General features: G+C 55.6%; 1 protein-coding gene across 3 annotated transcripts; it reads left to right on the top strand.

Annotated features, from left to right (window-relative positions):
* Window positions 1-3950: 3950 nt before the first annotated feature.
* On the top strand, window positions 3951-17193 carry EDA2R (ectodysplasin A2 receptor). 3 transcript variants are annotated; one of them, XR_007904242.1, is made up of 10 exons: window positions 3951-4162; window positions 8604-8713; window positions 9318-9496; window positions 10296-10381; window positions 10553-10717; window positions 11205-11351; window positions 11492-11988; window positions 12215-12263; window positions 12693-15489; window positions 15522-17193. XR_007904242.1 is itself a non-coding variant. In XM_051785507.1 (9 exons), the coding sequence occupies exons 2-9, from the start codon at window positions 8627-8629 to the stop codon at window positions 12986-12988; spliced, it is 1506 nt and encodes a 501-aa protein (XP_051641467.1). In that variant the 5' UTR covers window positions 3951-4162; window positions 8604-8626; the 3' UTR covers window positions 12989-17193. The 3 variants fall into 3 exon arrangements, 1 of the variants encoding a protein (XP_051641467.1); XR_007904241.1 differs by having other exon boundaries at window positions 12693-15638; window positions 15672-17193; XM_051785507.1 differs by having other exon boundaries at window positions 12693-17193.
* Window positions 17194-22408: the final 5215 nt, after the last annotated feature.

Here is a 22408-nt window from a genome sequence, read left to right as displayed (position 1 = left end):
CAAATATGGACATGGGGGGTAGATAACTACAGGTTTCCTGTCATACACTTGCCACTCAGCTTGGAAAGTGTCCTGCAGAGCAAGATGCTGTGTGTGCCATGGGCAGCCTTTTCTGATCAGAAATTTTTCAGTGGTTGAAAAACAATGAGTCTGCTTTTCTTAGTTTCCACAGGTCAGCACTAAGATGCAAGGTCAGGGCTCATTTTTGAGTGGAAAACATGAAAAAGTGATGCCTGCAGCCCTTGGGCACTTCACATATCTCATACAGAGGAAGCTCTTGCAGGGATTTGAAAGCAAGTTTGAAAAATCAATTAAAAATATAATCAATTGCATAGAATGAAGCTGTGGAAGCAAGTGAGAGCAAAAGGTTGCCAAAAGATCCTGGTATGTTAAAAAAACAGTCTGAATGCAGCTGCCTTCATACTGTGACTGCCCTCCTGAAACAGTTCTCTGCAAGACTCATTGGGCAAAGGCTGAAATGTTATTTAGTTGTGCAATAACACCATAGCTCTGCCACAGCCACAGTTGTTGCCAGGTGGGTAAGAACAGTTGATTTGCATTAAATCCTGCAGGCACACTTTAGGCAGCATCTAATGGCTGCTGTCATTGCTGATTTTCTGCCCAGTTGTTAATCCCAGATGCAGCTCTGACAGAGGATGTACAGACACATTTAGGACTTTTTCTGTTCAGCTGCAGATGGGCTATGTGCTGTCCACATCAGAGGAGCTACGTGTGTCCTCAGAGTTGGATGGACTCAGTGGCAGCAAATGAAACCAGAAAACCTTGCTTTTTACAACAGCAAGAAGAGAGGAGAAAAGAGGAGAGGAGAGGACAGGACAGAAGAGAATGACCGAAACTGGGTGCAACAACAGAAGGAGAGAAATGAAGCATTTAAGACAAAGCATAACTCAATCTGTGACCTTCATACACGAAGCTTGGAAAGCTGCAGATGTACCTCGGGTTGGGCGGGGGTGACGCGGCTCCCGGCGGTCACCCAGTGCCCTCTGCTGACACCAGACAGGAGCAGCCTCTGCAAGAGCCCGAGCGGTGTTAGCCGAGTTGCTCACAGAGATCCCGAGCTCTTAATTCCTCTGGCAGCACGAAACCGCAACAACTCCCCTCTGGGGAAAGGCTGTAACCACGCTGGCCTGTCCCTCCCCGCTGCTGCTGCGGCGATGCCCCGCGCCCTGCCCGTGCCTGCCTGCCCGAGGGCTCCCCACACCCTCGGCGCCCACAGAAACACCCGTGATTCAGCCTCACTCCTGTGAGTGACTTTTGTACCACATCATGTGTTAAGTGGACGATCCTCCTGTGTCAGAGGAGGCTATTTCTATGTCCGTGTGTCCGTGTGTCTGTGTGTGCCCATGTGCAGGGGTGTTCACACTGTGCTTCGCCTCCATGGTTAATTCCTGCCTGGTCTTGATGCTCCCTAGTGTTGTGAACACTCCAGTATGTAAAAAAATCTGTAAAACATCCCAGCCTCAGAATTCCTGGCTTTGCTAACTCTTAATGCAGCAATTCCGTTAATTACGCTGCACAGTCACAACTTAACAAAGACAATGTGACCCTGAGCATATCAGGTTGTAGCAGCACAACCAAATCCCTGAGAATGTGGCTCTGCAGGCTGAAGCTAACATCTCAACGGCCTCTGCCTGCAAAACACACACAAATCTGCTGGCTGTACTGCACTCTACCTAACCCAGCCATCCCTGCACCTGGAATATCAGCTTTCCCAGCTGTTCTTCTGGCTGTGGCTGCGAGGTGCTGATTGAGCCAGGAAATAACCCACCTCAGTAACAGCTGGCCCCACAGACAGGAACTGGGGTGAGAGTGGGACTGCCCACTTCTGTCTCAGACTCGGCACTGGTGGACTTGGGCTGGTCATTGCAGCACAGCTTCTCAGCCCCTCAGTGGGGACCACCACAAACCACCACTGACCACCACAAACCACCACTGACCACCACTGACTACCACAAGCCACCACAAAGCATCACCGACCACCACTGCAAACCTCCACAAACCATCGCAAACACTCACGAACCGCCCGGGCTGGGACAGCCCTGCCCATGCCCACCCAGCAGCCGGGCGCTCTATCGGTAAATCTTTCACCCTGATGCAATCTCCTTATACCAGAAAACAGTTCTGCGGGTGACCTCTGCTGACGGGCCTGTGCTCAGCGAAACCATTCTAGTGCCAGCCTCCCGCAGGGCAGCCGTCGGTGTTTCTGGCCCGCCCGTCTCGCCCCGGGAGCCCCCCCGTCCCACGGCCGCGGGTGATGCAAAGGGGCGGCAGCGTTGCAGCGCCGGCCGATTGCATCAGACAGGGCCCCGCTGAGCCGCCTGCCCGTGTGAGCGGTGAAATCGTCCTCACTCCCCCAGAACGGCTTCTCGGAGCTTCTCTCGCCTGCGAGGCTGCGGCACTGACCGGCTGAAGCACCGGGCTGAGAAATCAGACAAGTTAGTGAGGAGACAGGGACATAGGTCTGATGAGGAGCGGCTGAGGGAGCTGGGGGGGCTCAGCCTGGAGAAAAGGAGGCTCAGGGGGACCTCATCACTCTCTGCAGCTCCCTGACAGGAGGGGGGAGCCAGGGAGAGGTCGGGCTCTGCTCCCAGAGAACAAACGGCAGGACAAGGGAAACGGTCATAAGTTGCACCAGAGAAGGTTCAGGCTGAATATGAGGGAAAATTTTTTCCAGGAAAGTTGTTCAGGCACTGGCACAAGCTGTCCAGGGCAGTGATGGAATCACCATCCTTGGAGTTGTTCAAAAAGAAAGTGGATGCGGCACTTGGGGACATGGTTTACTGGTGAACATGGCAGTGCTGGGTTGATGGTTGGACTCGGTGCTCTTAGAGGCCTTTTCCAACCTTAAAAACTGCTTCATGGAATTTAATGTAATCCCTTCAGTTATTCCAAACTGACAGCCTGGCTTCTCTGGAAGCCGCTACACAGTGACCATCAGGAACTTAGGGAACTTCTCAAAAGCATTGGTTGGAGTGAGAGCACTTGAATTTTGAAAGAAAAAAGGGAGAAAAGAGTACACACCTTGGCACAGCAACCAGTACTGCCCAAGGCACATAAGTAAGCAGCACTGACTGCCCATCCCACCCCTCCTGGAGCTCAGGAAGGCAGCAGGAAGGCAGTAGGACCCTGCCATGAGCCTGACAGGTTAGGACTGGGGGGCAGCAGTTGGGGGGCACAGTGCACTGAAGGGGGAGCACCAAGGGCTGTGTCACTAGGTAAATCAACTCTCTCTGCACAGGGAGCTTCAGTTCCACACACCAATTCGGTTCACTCTGTGGTAGAGTCAGTCATTGTGTGGCAATCTTGGAATACCTTCAGGATGACTCCCTGGAACCACCCACAGACTCACAGTGAGTCACAGCAAGCGCTGGGAGAGGTTTAATGCTGAGCCTGGGAGAAGCCTCCGGTCACAGGGCTTGGCCATGCCCGGTGTGTGCTGCCCACACACACAGTACATACACTGTACATGCAGAGTGCACACACAGAATACACTCGGTATACACACGGGACACACGCTGTGTGTGGCACAGCTACAATCGGAACTAGCGAGTTTAATCCTTTCTGGCGTGTGTTCCCCCACGGCTGGAGAGGGGCGGCAGGGCCCGGGTCTCCTCCAGCCTCCAGCCCACAGCGGATGTGCAGGACAGGTCCAGGCCTAAGGGAATGAGGTCCCGCAGGCCCGGGGGTTCTCTAGTTTCACACCGCGGCCGGTGGCACCGGGATGCCCCGTCGCTGCCCTGCCCAGACGCCGCGCGGCGCTGCGGCTTGGACCCCTCCGCTCCCGACTCCCTCCCGACTCCCTCCCGACTCGCTCCCGGTCCCGCCGTCCCGGTCTCGCCGCTCTCGCCGCCCCCGCTCCGCCCCAGCGCTCCGCCCCAGCGGCCGCGCCGCCAATGGGGCCGGCGGGGCGGGACCGGCGGGTGCTCCCGATGCCTGGGACGGGCTCGGGCTCCGACCGCTCCGCTCCACGCGGAGTTACTGACGGTCCGATCCCGATCCCGGTCCCGGTTGCGGTCGCGGTCCCGGTCTCGGTCCGCGCTGTCTGCCCTGGTCCCGCCGTCCTCCTGGTCCCGCTGGCACTGCCGTTCTCGCCGGCGCTGCCGGTCCCGGTCCGCTCCGTCCTGCCAGCACCGGTACACAGGTGAGCCGCGGGGTCCGCGTCCCTGCCCGCCCGCCCGCGGCGGTCCCGATCCTCTCCGGTGCCGGTGTCGCCCCGGTGGCGGGGGCGGGGGGACCGGTAGGACCTGCGGCGGGTCCCGCTCCCGGCAGAGCGGCGGCAGCGATACCCGTGGGCTGCAGCCGGCTCCGTGATCGCCTCCGAACCCCGGGTGTGCCGGGCCGAGGGGGGCGGGGGCTGGGGACGTGGAGGCCGGGGCCGTGGTCCCGGGGGTGCCGGGCGGGGTGATGCTGGGCGGTCGTGCCGCCGCGGAGCGCCTGGCCGGAACGTGCCCGGGCATGCACATCCCAGTGAGCTGCCACCTTCCCGCGGGCGGGCGGCGGGGGGCGCCGGCGGGGCCGCGGGGGTCGGGCCGGGCCGGGGGGCGACGGGCGAGACGGGACGAGCCGGGTCGGCGGTGTCCGGGAGCGCGGGGCGCGCCCACGACCGGCACCCGCGTGGGCGGCCCCGCCGCACGCACCGCCCCGCCGGCGCGCTGCCCCCGCACCCGTCTCGCCGCCAGCCTCGCCTCCGCTTTTCTGTCAGAAACGAGCAGCCGCCAGGTGCGGAGGTCGGTAGGTTTAGGTCGGATATTAAGAACAATTTCTTTCCCGAAAGGATTGTCCGGCCCTGGCACGGGCTGCCCGGAGGGTGGTGGAGTCCCCATCCCTTGGGGGGGTTTAGCAGACGTGTGGATGTAGCACTTGGAGATATGGGTCAGTGCTGGGGGAACGGTTGGACTCGAAGATCTTGGAGGGTTTTTACAGTCTCAGTGATTCTGTGATTATTGCAGCAAGACAATGACAATTACTAAGAACTAGATGCGGGGCAAAAAAATCCGAAGTTTTATGCGAATTGATAGGAGCTTTGGAAGTGTTACTTGAGATATCTGGTAAGGCAGAGTGTGAGTCCCCAAGGTGAACAGCCTGAACTTGGCAAAAGTCACTGGAAAGTGAGCGTTGGGGACTCCTGCCGTGCGCTGAAGCGGGTGAGAGCAGCCCGGAGCACTTCCCCTCCCCGCCCAAGAGCACGGTGCTTTCACCTAAAGCAAACAGTAGTTCTCAGCCACTCCAGATTAAACAACTAGTGGGCAATTGTATGCGTAGAATCTCCAAAAGTGTTGGAAAACCTGCTGATTTCCAAGCCGCATGGAAAGCCTCAGATTCCACCTCTTTTCCTCCGCTGCAGCAGAGACTCTCCCAGCACGGTTTGTAGCACAGGGAGAGGTAGAGACGGTGTCCGGACCGGAGTGGGAGAATGGCTGAGCAGGAGACCGGGACTGGCTGTGGCCGAGCACGAGGAGTGCACTCATGTTTTCCAGATAACATTTTTTTCCCCTGCTTTTCACTTGCAGTTCTTATTTAGGATTTCAGCTCTCTGAAATAGAGCCCAATGTATACAAGTGTCTCATCTGAGGTATGGTACTGCCTGGCTGTGCCAGTCAGTCCTGCAGCAGAGGAAACACTTCTGAGGTTGTGCTGGCTCCCGTGGTGACATGGAAGAGCCACTGCCGGGGTGTGGGTGTCCGAGTCCCTGAAGGTGGCTCCGGGCACTCCCTGTCCCAAGCATGCAGAGACCCATGGCGTGAGGGCACGGGGTCAATGGCTGGAGCAGGGACCAGCCCAGCCCATCTCCTCCTGCCCTGTCTGCACCCCAGCCTGCCCCCCTGGCCTGCCTGCCCTCCCTGCTCTGCCTGCACCCCTGCTACCCCCCTCTGCCCGGTGCATGCTGGGCAGATGGGGAGAATCAGCAGCGCTAATGCTTTCACTGATCACTTTCATTTTCTACCCTTTCACTTATTAATTTTCTCACCCTCTTTTTCCTACCAGAATCCATTAGCTGGACACAGAAGAAGTAATTTATATTCCTATATAATCTAATTTTTTTGAAAATCACACTTTTGCAGACAAAAGACAATGGCTGAACCACAGCATTGTGACGGGGTGGATGAACTGCAGCTCATACTGTGGCACTGCTGGAACGATTTCATCTCATGCAGTGAAACTCATTCATCAGTTCGTGGGTTTGGTGTCTTAAGGGATGATGCAGTGGGGAGCCTGCTCTGCTTCCCTGCTCAGGCAGGATGTCTCTTTAAGGCAATGAAAGAGTTCTTTAACAAATTAATGATGTTTTTAAGTTAGAAGATCTCATGGATCTCGCACTAGGGCAGGAGATTCTTCTTTCCCCCAACCTATAAGTACATTGATACTGTGTCCAATGTATACTCATTGATACTATGTTAGCTTTATATTCCTCTTTGGCAGATAAATCTGCCGGTTTCCTCTGGCAGTCACCTAGAGACCCCATGTGGTTCCCAAAGAGGTGGGAGGGTTTGTTGTTTGGTTTTGGCTTTTTCTTTCGGTTCATTAGGACCAGTTGTTTCAGTCAAGCATTAGACGATCCAAGGTTACTGGGGCAGCATCGGGTGGTTTGGACGTGTCCTCCACATACAAATCAAGTGTCTTGGGTCTGGTGGTGTTGAAATAAGAAGTACAAAGATCCCACAGCTTTGAATTTCGTGCCAGATATTCAACAAAGTGTTCGTTCCTTCTATCATTACGCTGTGGCTTGAGCAGCAGCAGGCCTGCCCTGTGCCCAGTATCCTGCTGGCACAGCGGGGAGGGCTGTCTCCCCCATCCTCAGCAATTCCATCATCTTGGCAGACATCCTCACACGTGGAGCAGCTCTGGTGTGGGATTCCTTTGGCCTGTGTAACTTTCTGTATTCGGGGAACTGCTTTAAGCTGGGACTCTCGTGGGGACGGGGCTGTGAGGGCACCCAGCTGCAGGCCCTTCGGAAAAGGCTGTAAAAATATGAGACTGGTTGGATTGTGTTCTCAGACAGTTTTTACCAAAAAGCCTGCTGGTTAGGGGTATTTTATTGTGGGGGGAGTTGTTGTTTTTTCCTTTTTTTCCACCAGAGCCTTTTTTTGGTGTTACAGCAGCACTTTGGAGAGCAGATAAAGATCAGTCTCTTGCTCTCCACACTCTGGTGTCTGGGCTCCTTTCCTCTTGCCTGCAATTTTGTTTCATTCATCTTGTGCAAGAGCCGGAACCAAACTCCAGAGCTGAGCATTGGCTGTGGTGACCCCGTACCCCAGAGGCACCTGCCAGCAGGGGCGAGCCTGGCTGCGGGCACGAACTCCCCGAGAGGCTGGGCTCAGGCCACTGGTGTGCTGGCCCCACAGAGCGGTTGGGTGTCGCCCCTCTGGGACCCATCTCTCTGCTTTTCATTTTCTCTCCTGCCTTCAGCCTGTAGCTGAACCCTGACACGAAACCCTGTGCGTTTCCCAGGGCAGTGGCATTGAGCTCCCTCTTCACCACCTTCTGAGGTGGTGACAAATCTCCTTTATTTATTTGATAGTGTCAGGAACCTTTACGCTATTTATAGGCTGTGCCCATGCCCCTCCCGAGATGTTTGCAAGACAGATTTAGCCCCTTCAGCTCCTCATGGCCTGTCCCCGAGGGATCGGCTGCAATCCTTGTATCAGCCCGTGCGCCGTGAGCAGGAGCTGCGTGAGGGTGACTCACGCACTGTGCTCGTCCGGGCAGACCTCATCTCCCATGAATCTCGGCCCTCCAGAGCTGGGGGAGCCCAGCCAAGTGTCTGCTTCCAAAAGGCACCAGCAAGGGAGTGGTGGAATTAGGCAGAGGAGGCAGAAAAAGCCTGTAGAGGAATGCTGCCGTGGGAGGGGGGAAGGAGTTCTGTCAGGAGGGGCTGGAGTGCTGGGGGTCCTGCAGCTGCTCCCCCTCCACTGCAAAAACCAGAATTGATCAGACGGCCCCAAAACTCCAAATAAATTGCTCAGTTTTGTAGCTTCAGTCTGAGCTGCTTGTTCTGCTGGTCCTCTGAGGTCACTGTGAGTGAGCCCACGCTGAGCCAGAATGTGTGCACAGCAACAGCCTGAGTGGCCACGCAGATCCAGGGCAGAGCAGCAAGGACACAGGTGTGTGTGTGACCAGCATTTGGTCTGTCAGACCAATGCAGCCATGCTGGCCAGAGCTGGGCTGCTGGATTCTGAAGCTGGGACTTTATTGGGCCTTTCCTGGGGCTGAGCTCTCTGCTGACCATCTCAGGTACCCAGAGCTATGGCTGGGGCTGGCAGAATCCACTGGTGACCCAAGCAGTCGGTGGGTCTGCCTCAGTCTTGGGTCTGAAATTTCATTTGTTCCGTTGTGAGGCTGTGAGGTGGCAGCTAACGGGGCAATTCATCTGCAGCCTTGCTGGGAAGCCCATCTGGGACTGCTGGAGCTGTGCGGCAGGAACCAGCAACCACCTCCTGCCCGAGTCCCACCCGTGGTGCCCAGCAGTGCCAGCTGCCATCCTGGCCAGGTGGAAATGGTCACCCAGAGAAGGGCACGCTGCTCATCCCAAAGGTGTTGGGGCTGGGTGTGACCCCTCTGCCTTCTTGTTCTCTCCTCCCCAGGCTCCCCACTCCTCTCCAGCACAATGGCCTGCCAGGAGAGCGAGTACCTGGATGACCAGAAGAAATGTGTCCCCTGCAGAAAGTGCATGCCTGGGCAGGAGCTTTCCAAGGTAAATTGACTGCTCCGTAAGGAGTGGGAGTCATCTATCGCCAAGGCTTTTACAGTGCTGGGTGAATCCTCTTCCAGCCTCCCTTCAGAAGAATGATCTTAGGTCCTGGAATGTTGGGAAGAGCTCAGACATGGTAGGATGGGATGGTGAATTGTTTCACCCTCCCTGGGTAGGAGGGTGAGACAATGGAAGCAGGAGGTGGTGAGGGATTTTGGGTTGTTCCTCATGCTGCCTTGTTTCATTTTTTGCTGATGGAAGTCTGAATTTCCTCTGGTCCATAGCCCTGAGGTCACTGCCTGGCCGGGCTGCACGTGGGTGGGTGCCAGCAGGACAATGCTGTGGGTGGGCCCGGCCCAGCCTCAGGAGGGGTGTCCCAGCGGGGTCTCCCCCGAGGTGCCTCCCTGGGCACCGTGCTGCTGGAGCTTTCCAACAGCCGCAGTGTGCCAGAAGGGCACGGCCGGGCACGAGACTGTTCTGAGAACCCTGCACATGAGTAGTGGCCCCACTACCCTTTGCCCCCAAAGAAGGGACACTTTTCCCCTCAGTAGCATTTGGAACCCACCGTGGCCCCTTGCAGCCGTGCCCCCAACCTTGTGCCCTGCAGGACTGCGGTGACGGCAGCGGTGGGGACGCGCAGTGCGTGGCCTGCCCTCCCAGGAAGTTCAAGGACCGCTGGGGACACCACGGCTGCAAGCCCTGCCTGTCCTGCGCCCTCATCAACCGCTTCCAGAAGTCCAACTGCACGGCGACGACCGACGCGGTGTGCGGGGAGTGCCTGCCAGGGTGAGCAGAGCCACTGTGGCTGCGCTGGGGCCAGGCAGGGACGGCGTGGGCACAGAGGGGGGCATTTGAAGCTGCCTGGGTCGTGGGACCTAAGAGGAGCCTGATGACCCAGGCCTGCCTCTACGAAGACTCTGCTTATTACATGGAAGTCAGACTGATCTGATGGTCCCCTTGTAGCTCCAGAGAAGGGAACCTGAAGGCTTCCATAAATTAGTTGTGGAAGAAAAGTTCCAGACCCAAGTTGTTCTGTGGACACCAGTGTGGCCAAGCCCTGAAAGATGAGGCGCTGTAGGCCACTATGGTTGATGGTCCCGAAAGAGGAGGACGGAGGGGTGATGTGTTTAAGGACTTACTGAAATGAAACTGCTGTATACAGCCAGCTTGCACCAAGCCTGAGGTCTGCAGACACATGTTGGCCACCAGTGGGCCTGGGAGAGGAGTGAGTTGAGGCTTTGTATGAACCTCTTTCTGGACACAGCTGTAGCTGGGGTGTTCCCGGTCCTCTGGAGAGCTGGTTATCTCTATAATCTGCTTCAGCAGACATGGGGCCAGGGAGGGGGGGGCTGTTGGAGGGATGTCACTCCTTGGCAAATGGCTAGGCATGAACAAGTAGCTGCGGTGCAGCTTCAGCCAGCAATGAGAGCCCTGCTGCTGGGGGGTGGCCCAGCTGGCTGGGCAGGAGTGGAGGGTCAGCTGTCCCCCACTGCCATGGGCTGGACAGCACAGCTGGCTGCACAGCAAGGTTGGTGGGGCCTCACCAGGAGCTGGACACTGCTGAGCCCCTCTGCTCTGTTGGCAGGTTTTACCGGAAAGCACGGATCAGCGGGCAGCTGGAATGGGAGTGCATCCCCTGCACCAAGCAGACGCCCTCCTCTGAGCCACAGTGTAGGTGCCCCTCACTGGGCGAGATCGGGGTGGGTGGTGTGGACATGACGGAGCTGCAGCCCCGCTGCAGAGGAGGAGGGGCACAGTCATGGCATGTGGCGAGGGACACATGGGAAGGGGTGGTCCAAGCCTCGCAGTTTGGCTCCAGCGTTTTGTGGCTGATGTTTGCAGGTCGCTCCAGAACTAACCTGGTGAAGGTCGCCATCCCCACTGTACCACCACAGGACACGGCCCTTCTTGCACTGACCAGCAGTGCCCTGATCATCATTGTCCTGGTGCTTCTGGCACTCTCCATCATCTACTGCAAGCGGTTTTGGAAGAGCCAGTGTCAGCGAGGTGAGTCAGTGCTCTCCTCCTCTCTGTGCTATTCACCTGTGCCCGTGGTTCCTTCTTGCTGCGTAGAGTATTGCCCTGAGCATTGCTACTTTGACAGCACAGTGACCCAACTGTTACTTGGCTCATACAGAATAGACACCTTGCCCTGCTTCTCATGCCTGCAGGACCTCTTGTGTGCTTTGCCTAATTAAAGACACAGAGGATCCTCCCTCCTCCTTGGTGCCATCAGGAGGAAACAGAGAAGGCCATTTTGCACTGAGAACTGACAATCCTGACTTCTGGGGTTTCTCAAGTTGGGCAGCTCTTTGCTGCTGAGGGAAGAGGGCAGTAGGTGTGGTGGCCAGGGTTGGGGCACGCTGGCATTCAGCAGCATGCCAGGGAGCTGCTGGCTCCCGGCTCCTTGCCAGCAGACATACCACAGGGCTGAGGACGTGCTGGGGAAGTGATCCAGGCCTTTGCTTAGGCTGGTTCTCTTCTGTCCTCCAAGTCTTCCTGAGGACTCAGAACTTCTCGGGCCAGCGAGCAATGTTCCCGACCGCAGCGGCGCCCGGCAGGTTCCTGTGTGAGGAGCAGATGTCTGGTCCCTGCTGCCTGGGTGTGAAGAACCTGAGCCCTTGCTACAGGCAGGCAGAAGGTACCTGCTCTTGTGCCTTCCCATGGGGAGGGAGGTGGTGCTGGGCTCCAGCTTGAGTGTCCCAGGACCTGCTGAGATGCCCTGAGGAAGGATGGAGCTGGATGGTGAGTTTGCTGAGCCATGCCTGTTTCTGGTTACAGGCCCTGTGGAAGCAGTGCAGTTCATTTCGGACGGGGAAGCTGTGGGTCTCCAGCTCCCCTCTCTCCAGCCAGAGATGGACTTGCCGCCGGCCATTGTGGTCAGTGCTGCCTCCAAGGCCCAGCTGGGCAGGAGCCTCCTGGAAAGCCAGCCCCTCATCCGGGCCTCAGGCCATGGTGACTGCCTGGCCGGGGTCCTGCCGCCCCCCGCCCCCAGGCAGGGCCAGCCAGGCACGGTGGAGGCCCTGGCCCCCCTCTCCTCCTGCGCCTCCGAGATGCAGCACAAGTGGCCACATGCACCAGTGGAATGCACCGAGCTGGACCTCCAGAAGTTTTCCACCCAGGCAGAGTTTGTGGGCAGCGAGCGGGCGGACGATGCAACGAGCCAGGCAGTGAAGAGGATCCCGGCAGAGAGCAGTGGTGTGGTGCAGGAGGGGGCCCATCACTTGCCCCCCACCCTCCCAAATCCCACTGCCGATATCCCCCCTGGGGAGCGGCCGGTAAGTTCCTCCAGCCTCATCACTCCTCTGAACTGCTGCCGAGGCTCAGGCGCAGGAGCTGGGCTCGATGGGGGGGTAGAGATGTGGACTGAGGTTTGTTGATACGGGATGGCACAGCTGGAGGAGAAGCACCATTCTGTGAGCCCCTGTGATGGCCCTGGGAACAGTGCCAGGTGTTGCTGTTCTCAGCAGACTGCCACCAACCTTGGGGTCTTTGTCTCACCAGGTGGATGATGCCCAGAGCCTGGTGACTCAGATCAGCAGCGCAGCCAAGGGTAAGTGGCCTTCCAGCCTCGTCTTTATTCTCCGAGTACTGGGATATCAGAGAGGCAGGTTCTTGGAAGAGAGCTCCTCCAGAAGCTCACCATGCCTGCATGCAGGTGCCAGGGATCACAGGGACTTACCTGACTTGTGACCTTTGGTGCTGGTTCACAGGGTGCATTTTCTGTGATGCTGCCTTGAGTGGCCTGCGGGCCAGTGGCTGATGGAAGCCCAGTTGTCCCCAGTTACCAGCTTCCCCAGGACTGAGCCAGCTCCATGTTGCTGAGCTCTGAAAGTGATGTTGAAGGAGATGCCTGCCCTGACAGGATGTCCTGTCACCTGCTCGGCAGGGGCTGGAGCTGGAGTCCAGCTGCTCTGTTCTCCCTTATCCTGGCCAAGTAGGACAGGTTCTAACCCAGCTCCACTGTGATGCTGCCCCCCAGGTCTCCTAATAGCAGAGCTGCCACATTCCTTGGTGCAGTCACTCGCCTTCTTGTTGGACCCTTCCTTGAACAGTGTGAAGAACTTCAGCCACCTGGCACTGGAGCTGGGGCTCGTGCCCCAGTTGCTGGGACGGATCTCAGGGTTTGAGCAGCTCGTCACGCACTTCACGTACGCGGGAGCCGCCGTGACCGTCCCGCTGCTGGCACAGGCACTGCAGCGGCTCCAGCGGTTCGACGCCTTGCTCCTGCTCTGTGACTACTTCACACTCAGCCCGGTGACAGACCACCAGCACTAGAGGACACGGAGGGATGAGCAAAGCTCCATGCACTGCTAGTGTGGGAGAGGATCCAGTGGCCTTCAGTCACGTAACTTCCCCGGTGTGCTTGGGGGCAGAGCATGGAGATGGTCTTTGCGTCGTGGAATGGAAGGATGCGAGGGGTTCTGGGAAGCACAGCTGTGCCTGCTCCCAGTTCCATGTGGGAGGGCTCGCTCAGGCCCCTCCAGAGGCTGTTTTTCTCTGGCTGTGACAACCTTGGTCACTGTGCTGCCCATGATGCAGTGCTCTGGCTCTGCAGTGAGCCCCATCCTGCCCCACTCTTGCTATGGGGTCCCTCAGCCATGGGGCTTGGTCTCCATGGGCAACACCCTCCTATGGGCCTAGCCATCGTCTCCCCTCCATTCCAGCTTTTCTGTCCTTCCTTTGCTCCGTGCTGTGCTTTCCTAGGTGCCAGATGCCACTTTCCCAGTTTGCTTTTTGGTTGTTTCTCTTCCTCCATGCTGGGATTTCCTCAGCAGAGGCTGTGGCTCACGTGCCGGGCTCCAGCCTTTGCCTCTCTATGCCACCCTGGCACCTTCCCCTTTGTGTCTATTTGTCCTGGCAGGAGTCTCAGACTGATCCCCAGGATGAGCTGGTGTGCATCTTTGTCCTGGGGCTGTGGCTGCTGGCCTGGGACAGGTGTTGGCTCACTCCTAGGCTCCTGCCATGCCCCACAGCCATCTGCTGCCCATCGCCTCCAAGGCTTTGCAGTGGCACAGGGTTGCTGCAGGGGCAGGGTTGCTGCACTGCTTTGCCCTGGGGAGCGGGTGGCAGCTGGGGGCTGAAGCCATGACTGTGGTCGCAGTCAGTGATGACGTCCCTGTGCCAGCCACAGCAGGGCCAGCTCCTCTTAAAATATTTTTCTTTTTTTTTTTCCTGCCTATAAATGGCCTGAGTTCTCATTCCTGGGAGTTGCTACTGGGGAGGGGAGAGACCTTCTGCTTCTAATTTCATCCTGAGGGATTTGTCAGAGTTTGCCGTGGTCCTGCTGCCACTGAGTGCCCCAGTTTGTTGCTGTGCCCGGGGCTGAGGACTGGAGGTGGTCAGGCTGTTCTCACTGGGGCTCTGTCAGTGGCCCCGGACGGGCACGTTCCGGTGCGGGGCGCGGCGGCGCGGGGGCGGCGGGCACGCGGGGCTGCGGATGCCGCTCCCGCGGGGTCACGGGTGGAGCAGCTGCCAGCGGGGCTGCGGCGGCGGCGCGGCTCGGTGCCAGGCGGCACTGACACCGGGGTCCAGTAAGGGTCACCCCAGCTGTCCCGAGACTCCCAGGAGCGCTGCCGAGGCTGAACCGGCGGTGCTCGCTCTGGCTCCGTTGCTCTGTCCCTCACGGCCGCGGTGGGTCCACCGAGCGCTGTCTGCGGTCCCGCCCGTGGCCGGGGGCTCCGGCCGAGCCGGCGGACGGTGGTCGCCAGCAAGCGGCACTGTTACCCCGCCAGCCCCGCCTGCCGAGCCCGCAGGCTTTGCCTTTATGTGACCACAGTACCTGGAAGAAGCGGGTGCCGTTCTGGGAAGGCAGCCCCCTCCAGTCCCGGGTATTAATAGCTGCTCGTGTTTCTTTTCCCTGTTCAGTGCTGTTGGGACTCAAACGCACCCAGGATGTGCTCAGATAAGCAGAGGCATGGGCAGTTTCAGCTGGATCTGACACTTTCTCTCTGCTGCTTGTTTCTTCCACAGTCAAGGTCATTTTATTGCTCTTTGCTCCCCAAGACCCACAGTGTTGGACCTTGTGCCATTTGGGGCCGGGGTTAGTTGGATTCTCGCTGCACGCTCTGGTTATTAGGGAGCAGCCTGGGGGCAGGGATTTCCTGCTGGAGGTTTCTCTGCTGCAGGGAGAGTGCTGGCATTAATCACCTCATAAAATCCAATAAATATTTAATTCCTCAGTGGGCACACTTGGTCACTTCCAGTGGGAAGGTGGATAACTTCACCCACAGCATCTGAGTAAGAGCCTACCTGCAGCTCAGTCACCAGTTCTGGCTTTGAAGTTGGGACTGATCTGGGTGGCACTTGGGGTGCACAAAGCAGCAGCAGCTAGACAGGATGGCAGAGCCAGCCCCCTCCTGGCAGCATCACATGGCAGCATCTGGAGCAAAGGCTGGGCAGGAAGGGCTGTTTAACTAAAACCATGAATAACAGGCACATGTCACAGGTGTGTGCTGCAGGTCCTTCCATGTGCTGGGCAGCTCTGCTGGTGTGCCAGGGTGGGGCAGGCTCTGGGCCAGCAGATGGAGCGAGGTTTTAATTCTTTATTTTTCTCAGTTGATAAAAAAATCAACCCCATTCCCTTCATAGCAAACTATTATTTTTCAGCTGTTGAATGTCTAAGCAATATTATTTACAGCCAAAACTTAACCCCTGCCTTGATGAGGCAGTGCATAGGATGGGTGTGTACCATGCTGTGCATGCTGTGTAGGGCATTGTGTGCCATGTCATACGGAGTGAGTAGGGTGGTGTGTGCTGTGCCATGTGTGGTGTGTAGGGTAGTGTGTCCATGCCATGTGTGGTGTGTAAGGTGGTGTGTCCATGCCGTGTGTCATGTGTGCTGTGCCATGTGTGGTGTGTAGGGTGGTGTGTCCATGCCGTGTGTGATGTGTAGGATGGTGTGTCCATGCCATGTGTGGTGTGTAGGGTGGTGTGTGCTGTGCCGTGTGTGGTGTGTAAGGTGGTGTGTCCATGCCGTGTGTCATGTGTGCTGTCCCATGTGCGGTGTGTGGGGTGCTGTGTGCCATGCCATGTGCAGTGTGCAGGGTGATGTGCTGGTGCTCAGGGTGAGTGTATGCTGTACCACAGCTCCTGCTCCACTGGCACTGCCCCTTGGGCCCCAGCCATGCCACTGGATGTGCTCCCTCGGCACTGGGCTGGCAGAGGCTGGTTTAAGGTGTGTTTTAACTGTTCTCAGTGCCCCTCTCAGAGCCTCACATGTGGTATCAGTGCAAGTCTCTGTGGCTGGTGCTCCAGCAGGGCTTGACACTGCACAAGAGCATTGCAGGATGAGGCTTTTCAGCAGTGAGGCCCCCCCAGCTCCCAGCAAAGGGCTGCTCCCCACTCTCGCTGTGTCCATGGCAGGCACCTTCCTTCAGCTGCGGTGACAAAACCAACTGTGTTTACAAGGGCCAAAATTTCTACAGGTGGCCTTTGGCCAATGCCCCTGAGGATCCTTTGGCCAGCCTGCCTCAAGCCCAGCTGGAGCCCTCAGGGAACCACGAGAGCCTGAAAACAGGGATAATACTGGGACATCAGAATTATGCCTATCCCTGCATGAGGAACTGCTTCAGTGGGGAACCAATGAACTTGATACTTGACTTTTGCCTTTTAATAGTATTTTCAACACAATACATGGAAGGTAAGGGAAGGAAATTCCCGTAGTGCTGGATCTTGTGTCACAGCCTCAGGAAGCTGTTTGTGCCAAGCTGGCATGGCTCTTGGGGAGGTGAAAGGAATGAAATAACTCAGCATCTGTGCGAACTTGAGCAGGGGCTGAACAGTGGAAACACTCCTGCAATGGGGTTATATTTTACAAACAATTGGCTTTTGACACCATTCTTGTCTGGAAGTCTGATTTGCAGAGGAATTTGTATGATAAGTTTAAATCCAGCCCTGTTCTGAGAAGCTCTTAAGCATGGACCTAAAATAGGCACATACTTCAGTGCTGGTAAAGTGTTCATTCTGATGAACAGTTGGGGAACAACCCTCGGATGCTGTTCCTGAACAGGGTGCTCTGGAGAGCTGTCTCCTCACTGTGCTCTTACAGGAATAGGCAATACTGACAAAGACATTGTTTTACTGATCTGGGCACACTTCTTGGAAGGGTCTGCAAGTGTCGGGGGAAGATGCCCTCTGTGTTGGATTATTTTATACTGCAGACTTTGGTGCTTTTAAAAAAAAATAATCACTACATTTCTGTAGCCATGGTTTACCCAGAGTAATACATGGTGTTTTTTATGGTGGATGTTATTTTTCTTTAAGGTTACAAATAGGTTATTTATATTTTTGTAAATTCTGTGTTGTTACCATTGTAATTCTGATGTAACATTGCTTGTTAGGTTTGGGGTGTTGTCTGTGTTCAAATCTAGCAGTAGCTGAAGCTCCTGCCTTCTGTGTTAATGGTGGGAGTTCCCCCACATTCCTCCAGACCTGGTGCTCTTGAGTGCTGTGTGTTTGTAGTTCAATAAATTTTGGATCCAGAGGTGATGATGCTCAGTGAGTTTTGATTCCCCTCCCTGTGGGTCCCCTGCCCACCTGCTGGTGGGGGCAAATGCTGCAGGGGCTGGAGGGGGCTGGTGGGCCCTGTCTGGCAGGGGCCTGTCTGGCAGGGCAGGCAGGGCTTCTCAGAGAGATGCTGCAGCAGCTGAGGCTGTCAGCCTTGTCTTTGGCTGATGCACAAGGACTGATAATAAACCAACCGTGTTCCCCTCAAAGTACTTGGGATTCTCCTCCTCCATACTGGGAAAAGAGGTAGCTGTATGTGGAGTAAGGCTGGCAGAGGAACATATGTGCTCCATGCAAGCAGAGAAGTGTGAGGTTGAGAACCTGCTCCTCGGTTGTCAGGGCAAGGCTGGCTCCCACCCCAGTCCTGGTGCCACCTCAGCCACGCTTTGCAGAGAGGCTGGCAGCACATCAAGGTGCTGGAGTACACGGTCCTTACCTCAGCTGCCTCCAGCAGGAACATCTCCAGCTGGGATGCAAAGCTATGCAAAGGCACTCACAGCTTGGCAAGCCTCCAGCTCCAGAGGGAATGCCAGGGAATGCTGTTTGGCCCACGCGATGCATGTGCACCATCTCCTGAGCTGTCTCTGGAGGGGGAATGCAGACGTGTGTCCTACTGCTCCCAGCAGCCACAGCTTGCAGACAGCAATCCTACTGAGCCACATGTTCCTGACAGATGAGGTTTTGCTTTGAAGAACTCAGGTGAAACCTGTGGGAGGGGATACCTCACCTGCACCCCCTGAGGATGTACTTGCACAGGCGGAGACTGTGGCTCTGTCCCCGTGTGGACAGTGACCCCTGAGAGGAGATTATATTAGACCTGCTGAGGTGAGACTGCAAACACGTGGGGTCTTCGCATCATTCTCACAGGGGACCTCCCTCTGAGGGCATGTCCTCCTACCCCTGAGCACTGAGTGGCAAAGGGGAGCCGTGGAGGAGGCTGGCCAGGGTGAGGAGGTGTTATCACTGATGAAGTATTCTGGGTGGGATCTTGCTTGGAACCAGACTAATCAATGAGCCCTGAGTTAACACGGACTGTGTGGTCTGTGGACAGTGAAGTCAGAGGAGCTTTCTAAGATCTTCCTCGTGTGCAACCTCTGGAGGCACAGAGCAAGTGCTTTTACAGTTGGACTTTTTCCTGAAGCCCTGTGTTTGCTTCTCCATTTTTGGGCTGTGATGACCTGGATCAAGAACAACGTTGTGTTAAAACACAAACGTAAACATCGTAGTTACAGGGAGGGAGGGCAGAGAAGGGAGCAGCGGGCAGGGGAAGGCTGCCCTTTTCCGTGCAGTAGGGGGGAGCCCTCGCTCCTCAGCCAGGTCTGACCGAGCTGCAGCGGGCAGCGACCAGGAGTGACACCGGCAGCTCTGGAGCGCCTCGGCAAACAGCTTTCCTGCTTTCACACTTCATTTCCTCACCTAACCCGAACCAGGAGGCTCACCACTGAGGAAACCTCAAACACCTGTGGCAGACTGGTCTCGCACCCGGGATGAGGGAGCTGTGGAGAGGAAGGAGGGGGGAGGAAGGTGCCACTGTTTTTTCCCACTCTGGACTTGCTGTTAGTCCCCACTCCCAGCCTGTCCTCAGGCACACAGACCCTGGAGGCGGGGGGAGCAGAGCTGCTCTCCAAGCATCCCTCATGTCCCCAGGCCCAGTGATGGTGATGAGCTGCCGCAGTGGCTTTAGGTGAGGGATGGGAGTGAAGATGCACTGACTGCCCATGGTGGGGGCTCAGTTCCACTCTCCAGCCTTCCTGTGTGCATGCACTGAGGGGAGGAAAGAGCAGAAATCTCAGGGAACAACGGCAGGGAGAGAAGTGGATTCTCACAGGTGAACTCAAGGAGAGAGGCAGTAATTAAATTTCAGCTGATTTTGATGTCAGGAGGGAGAGGTTCAGAGGATGCTTAACCCCCTTTTGCTCTGCTCCTTGCATGGGAATCGCTCATCCCCGTGGGCCTCGATGGCACTCAGCTCCATAATAAACCCCTCCTCCCACTGGGCACATCCTGCTCAGCCCTGCACTGCCCTCCACGTGCCCCTGGCCCCTGCAAGGACGGCAGGACAGGTGGGTAAGTTTCCATTGCTAAAATTGAAGACTGAAATCCATTAGAGAGAACTGAATTTCCAGACTGGAGTTCCTTCCCTTCTCTGCTTTCCTTCCCCACAGGTGATGTTTTTACAGTTTTGTTCTCTGATTTTCTAATTCTATATTTCCCCCAGGCTTCCCCCGCATGCTCAGTTCTCACCTCACCGTGCCTCTGCAGGACACAAGGACTATTACCAGTGAAGAAAAAACGTTTCACAGCACATTATTGAATTGGATGTGTTTGCCCAGACACAGAAATGTGTTGTTCTTCTACCTTCCTCACGGGTACTTTCAAAAAGCAGCTGAAAAGCTTTAGCAGTGTGTTTGGGACATCCCCAGCATCCCTGGCTGCTCAGCGTCCACCCAGGCAGTGCCACCTTCACCTACAGTCACTGTGGGCAGACAAGCCACTACACCCTGGGGAACTGGACAGAGTGCTTAGGGAATTAAGGGGACATTAGTGAGAGCAAACCGTCTCAGTTGGGACCAAACTAGGAGCAACAACATCCACCACACCAAAGAAAAAAAAAGTTCCCAATTCCTTTTATTAGCAGCAGTTGTTAATTTTTAAGGGAAAATAAATCCATCTCCAATTCCAGAGCCATGCTGATGGCAAACAAACATTCTGTCTTCGGGGACAGCCTGATGCCAATAATTATTATCCATCAAAAATACATTATTATTCCAAGTGAAATTCCTGTATTCCTGCCCTGAGCCCTGGTGGTAAATGAGGTTTTTGAGCCTGGCCAGCCTGTTTCTGCATGACAATTAGTACATTAACGGGAGCCAATAGCCTGGGTGTTGAGCTGGTTTGGCTTCCAGTGCAGCAGCATTGGGGAAGGAGCTTTAGCAAAAGAATAAAGTGTTTTTACAACCCATTCAATACCTCTTCACACTCCCCCTCATCCTCCTCTGAGCCGCTTTGATGGAATTATCGGATTACAAATACCTTAATCAAGTACAATATCAACAGGGCCAATTTTCATAATTTTTTACCTCCTACGGTTAACATTAGCAAGTCAGAGCAAGGAGCATGCGACACCCCCGGTCTGTGCCCCGGCCACCTCCAAAGCCAGACGGGTCAGACGCGGCTCTGGGGCCGCTCCTCCGGGACGGGGGGGACGGGCCAGGGCGGCTCCACCGAGAGCAGGGCGCTGTGAGCTGCTCTGCTGCTCACCGGGCTCTCATCGGCTCCTGCCCAGAGGTCCTCCCGAAGCACGCCCCCCCCCGGGCACCGACAGGGTCGTGCTCCAGCCCTGCAGAATCTGTGCCATGGAAAGCACGGCAGCTTGGTGTCAGGAACGTGCGTGTGTGTGAACACACACAGCAATACAGACCAAAATGAAATGGAGGAAAGGCTCCTATCCCCCACTTTGTACAGGGAGGGGGAGCAGAGAACGTGTTAGCAATGCTCAGCAGTACAGATAGGAAAATAGGACACTTGTCCCACCTTCCCCCTCAGTCTCTCCTTTCTTCACAGTGACCAGAGGAAACAAAGGAAAAACAAAGTATTAGACAACTGGGCTCCACAAAGAAGTGGAGAATCAGTCAAGCAATGAATCTGTTCCCATTTATAGCTGAGATGTCTGAATACATTGCTAAATATTTATGGTCTTTATTAGCTCTGTTAATCATAACAGTTCTCCTGGAGAATGAATATTCCTACATCATGCCCTGCAAGCTGTGCAGGACAGCAGAATACTTATATTCCCTTGAATGGAAGGCAAAGGAAGGCAAGTTAATGCAATTCTCTCATATAGAACACAGAGGTACCCTTATGTTCAAGTCAGCTTCAGGTTTCTTAAAATGAACCTTCTAATTTAATAAAGGGGAAAAAATCGATATCCTACCATAGAAATGTGAATGTAAAGAGGGAAGGGACACTGCATGGAAGAGTTTATTTGGAATGCAGCCATGGCCACCTCCATGTGGGAACCATTGGTGTCAGTCACTGTTTGTCAGCACGAGCAACTGGTGCATTTAATTTCAGAACAGGGCAGGAATTAGAGACAAGCAGATGAATAACTGGCCTGTGAAGAGGGGTTCATGAAAGACAATATACTGTGAAGGAAATACTACAGTGGTAAAAACTAAAACTTGATTCTTTTCCAGCCCTTAGGAGGGACTCGGTTTTATTAATCTGAAGGTGGAAGGTCCAAGCAGTGTATCACAGTTCAGAAGCAAGTGAAACTATCCAAAACAGCCCAGGGCCACCCAGCCTGCTGCAGGTCCCCACTAATGGAACTGTGGTAAATCCATCATGGAAGTGATTCAGGCACTCCTTGTATTCTGAATTCTGCCATGTTTTGCATGTATTACCAGTAAAAGGTCAAAATAAGCTGTGGAAGGAGAAAGAAGCTGCAAAAGGTTGGGGTCATTGATTAATTGATCGCTTAATTCCTGTGGGAAACTGCCTGAGACAGGATGAGGCCACAAGTAAACATTTTTCCTGTCTCAAAAATAGGTACAAAATCTGCTGCTCTGAAACTTGCTGCCATCATTTTTGTTAGGTATAATAAACTATGATACCTGTGGTCTGGCCTCTGATGTACCTGCTCAGCATAGATCGGGAAGAGCCAAGGACTGGGAGTATTCAGGCATCACCCTGGGAGAGCAGTTCAGGAACAGACCTTGGAATTGGGGTGGGGATCACTTGGGAAATGCCAGCAGTCTTCAAACCAAGCACTAACTGCACCCTGTGCCTGGTGCTAAACCTGCCCTCACCTGCTGGTATTCCTGTCTGGGCTCCATCCAAAGTCTGGGAGATCAGAAGTGTTCCTTTGCCCACCACAGTGCAGGAGTAGTGGCAGGGGGAGGCAGTGGGGGCTGAGGGGGGGGAGAAGGCTGGTTCTGTGGGGTGCAGGTGGGTTCTGTGGAGAGCAGGGGGTTCTAGGGGGGGGCAGGCAGGCTGACTTTGCAGTCGGTGAGAGGGCAGAGCTGTGTGCCCTGACTTGAGGGAGGTGCTCTCCTGCTGCCTGGGGCACAGGGCGGCTGCACATCATCGCCCACGCGGGAATTTGGGGTGTGCCTCTCACGTCCAGGTTCCTTCCTCCCTCTTCCTTCCCTGGTCCATGAATGACCCAAGCTGCCAAGTTATTTCTCAGTG

This window comes from Manacus candei, unplaced genomic scaffold (assembly GCF_025592945.1).
Source record: "Manacus candei isolate 608988 ecotype Guabito, Panama unplaced genomic scaffold, ASM2559294v1 h1tg000003l, whole genome shotgun sequence".
In the NCBI taxonomy this organism is placed as follows: domain Eukaryota; kingdom Metazoa; phylum Chordata; class Aves; order Passeriformes; family Pipridae; genus Manacus; species Manacus candei.
The sequence above is the reverse complement of the archived record's forward strand: the minus strand, read 5'-3'. Positions and strand labels throughout refer to the sequence as shown.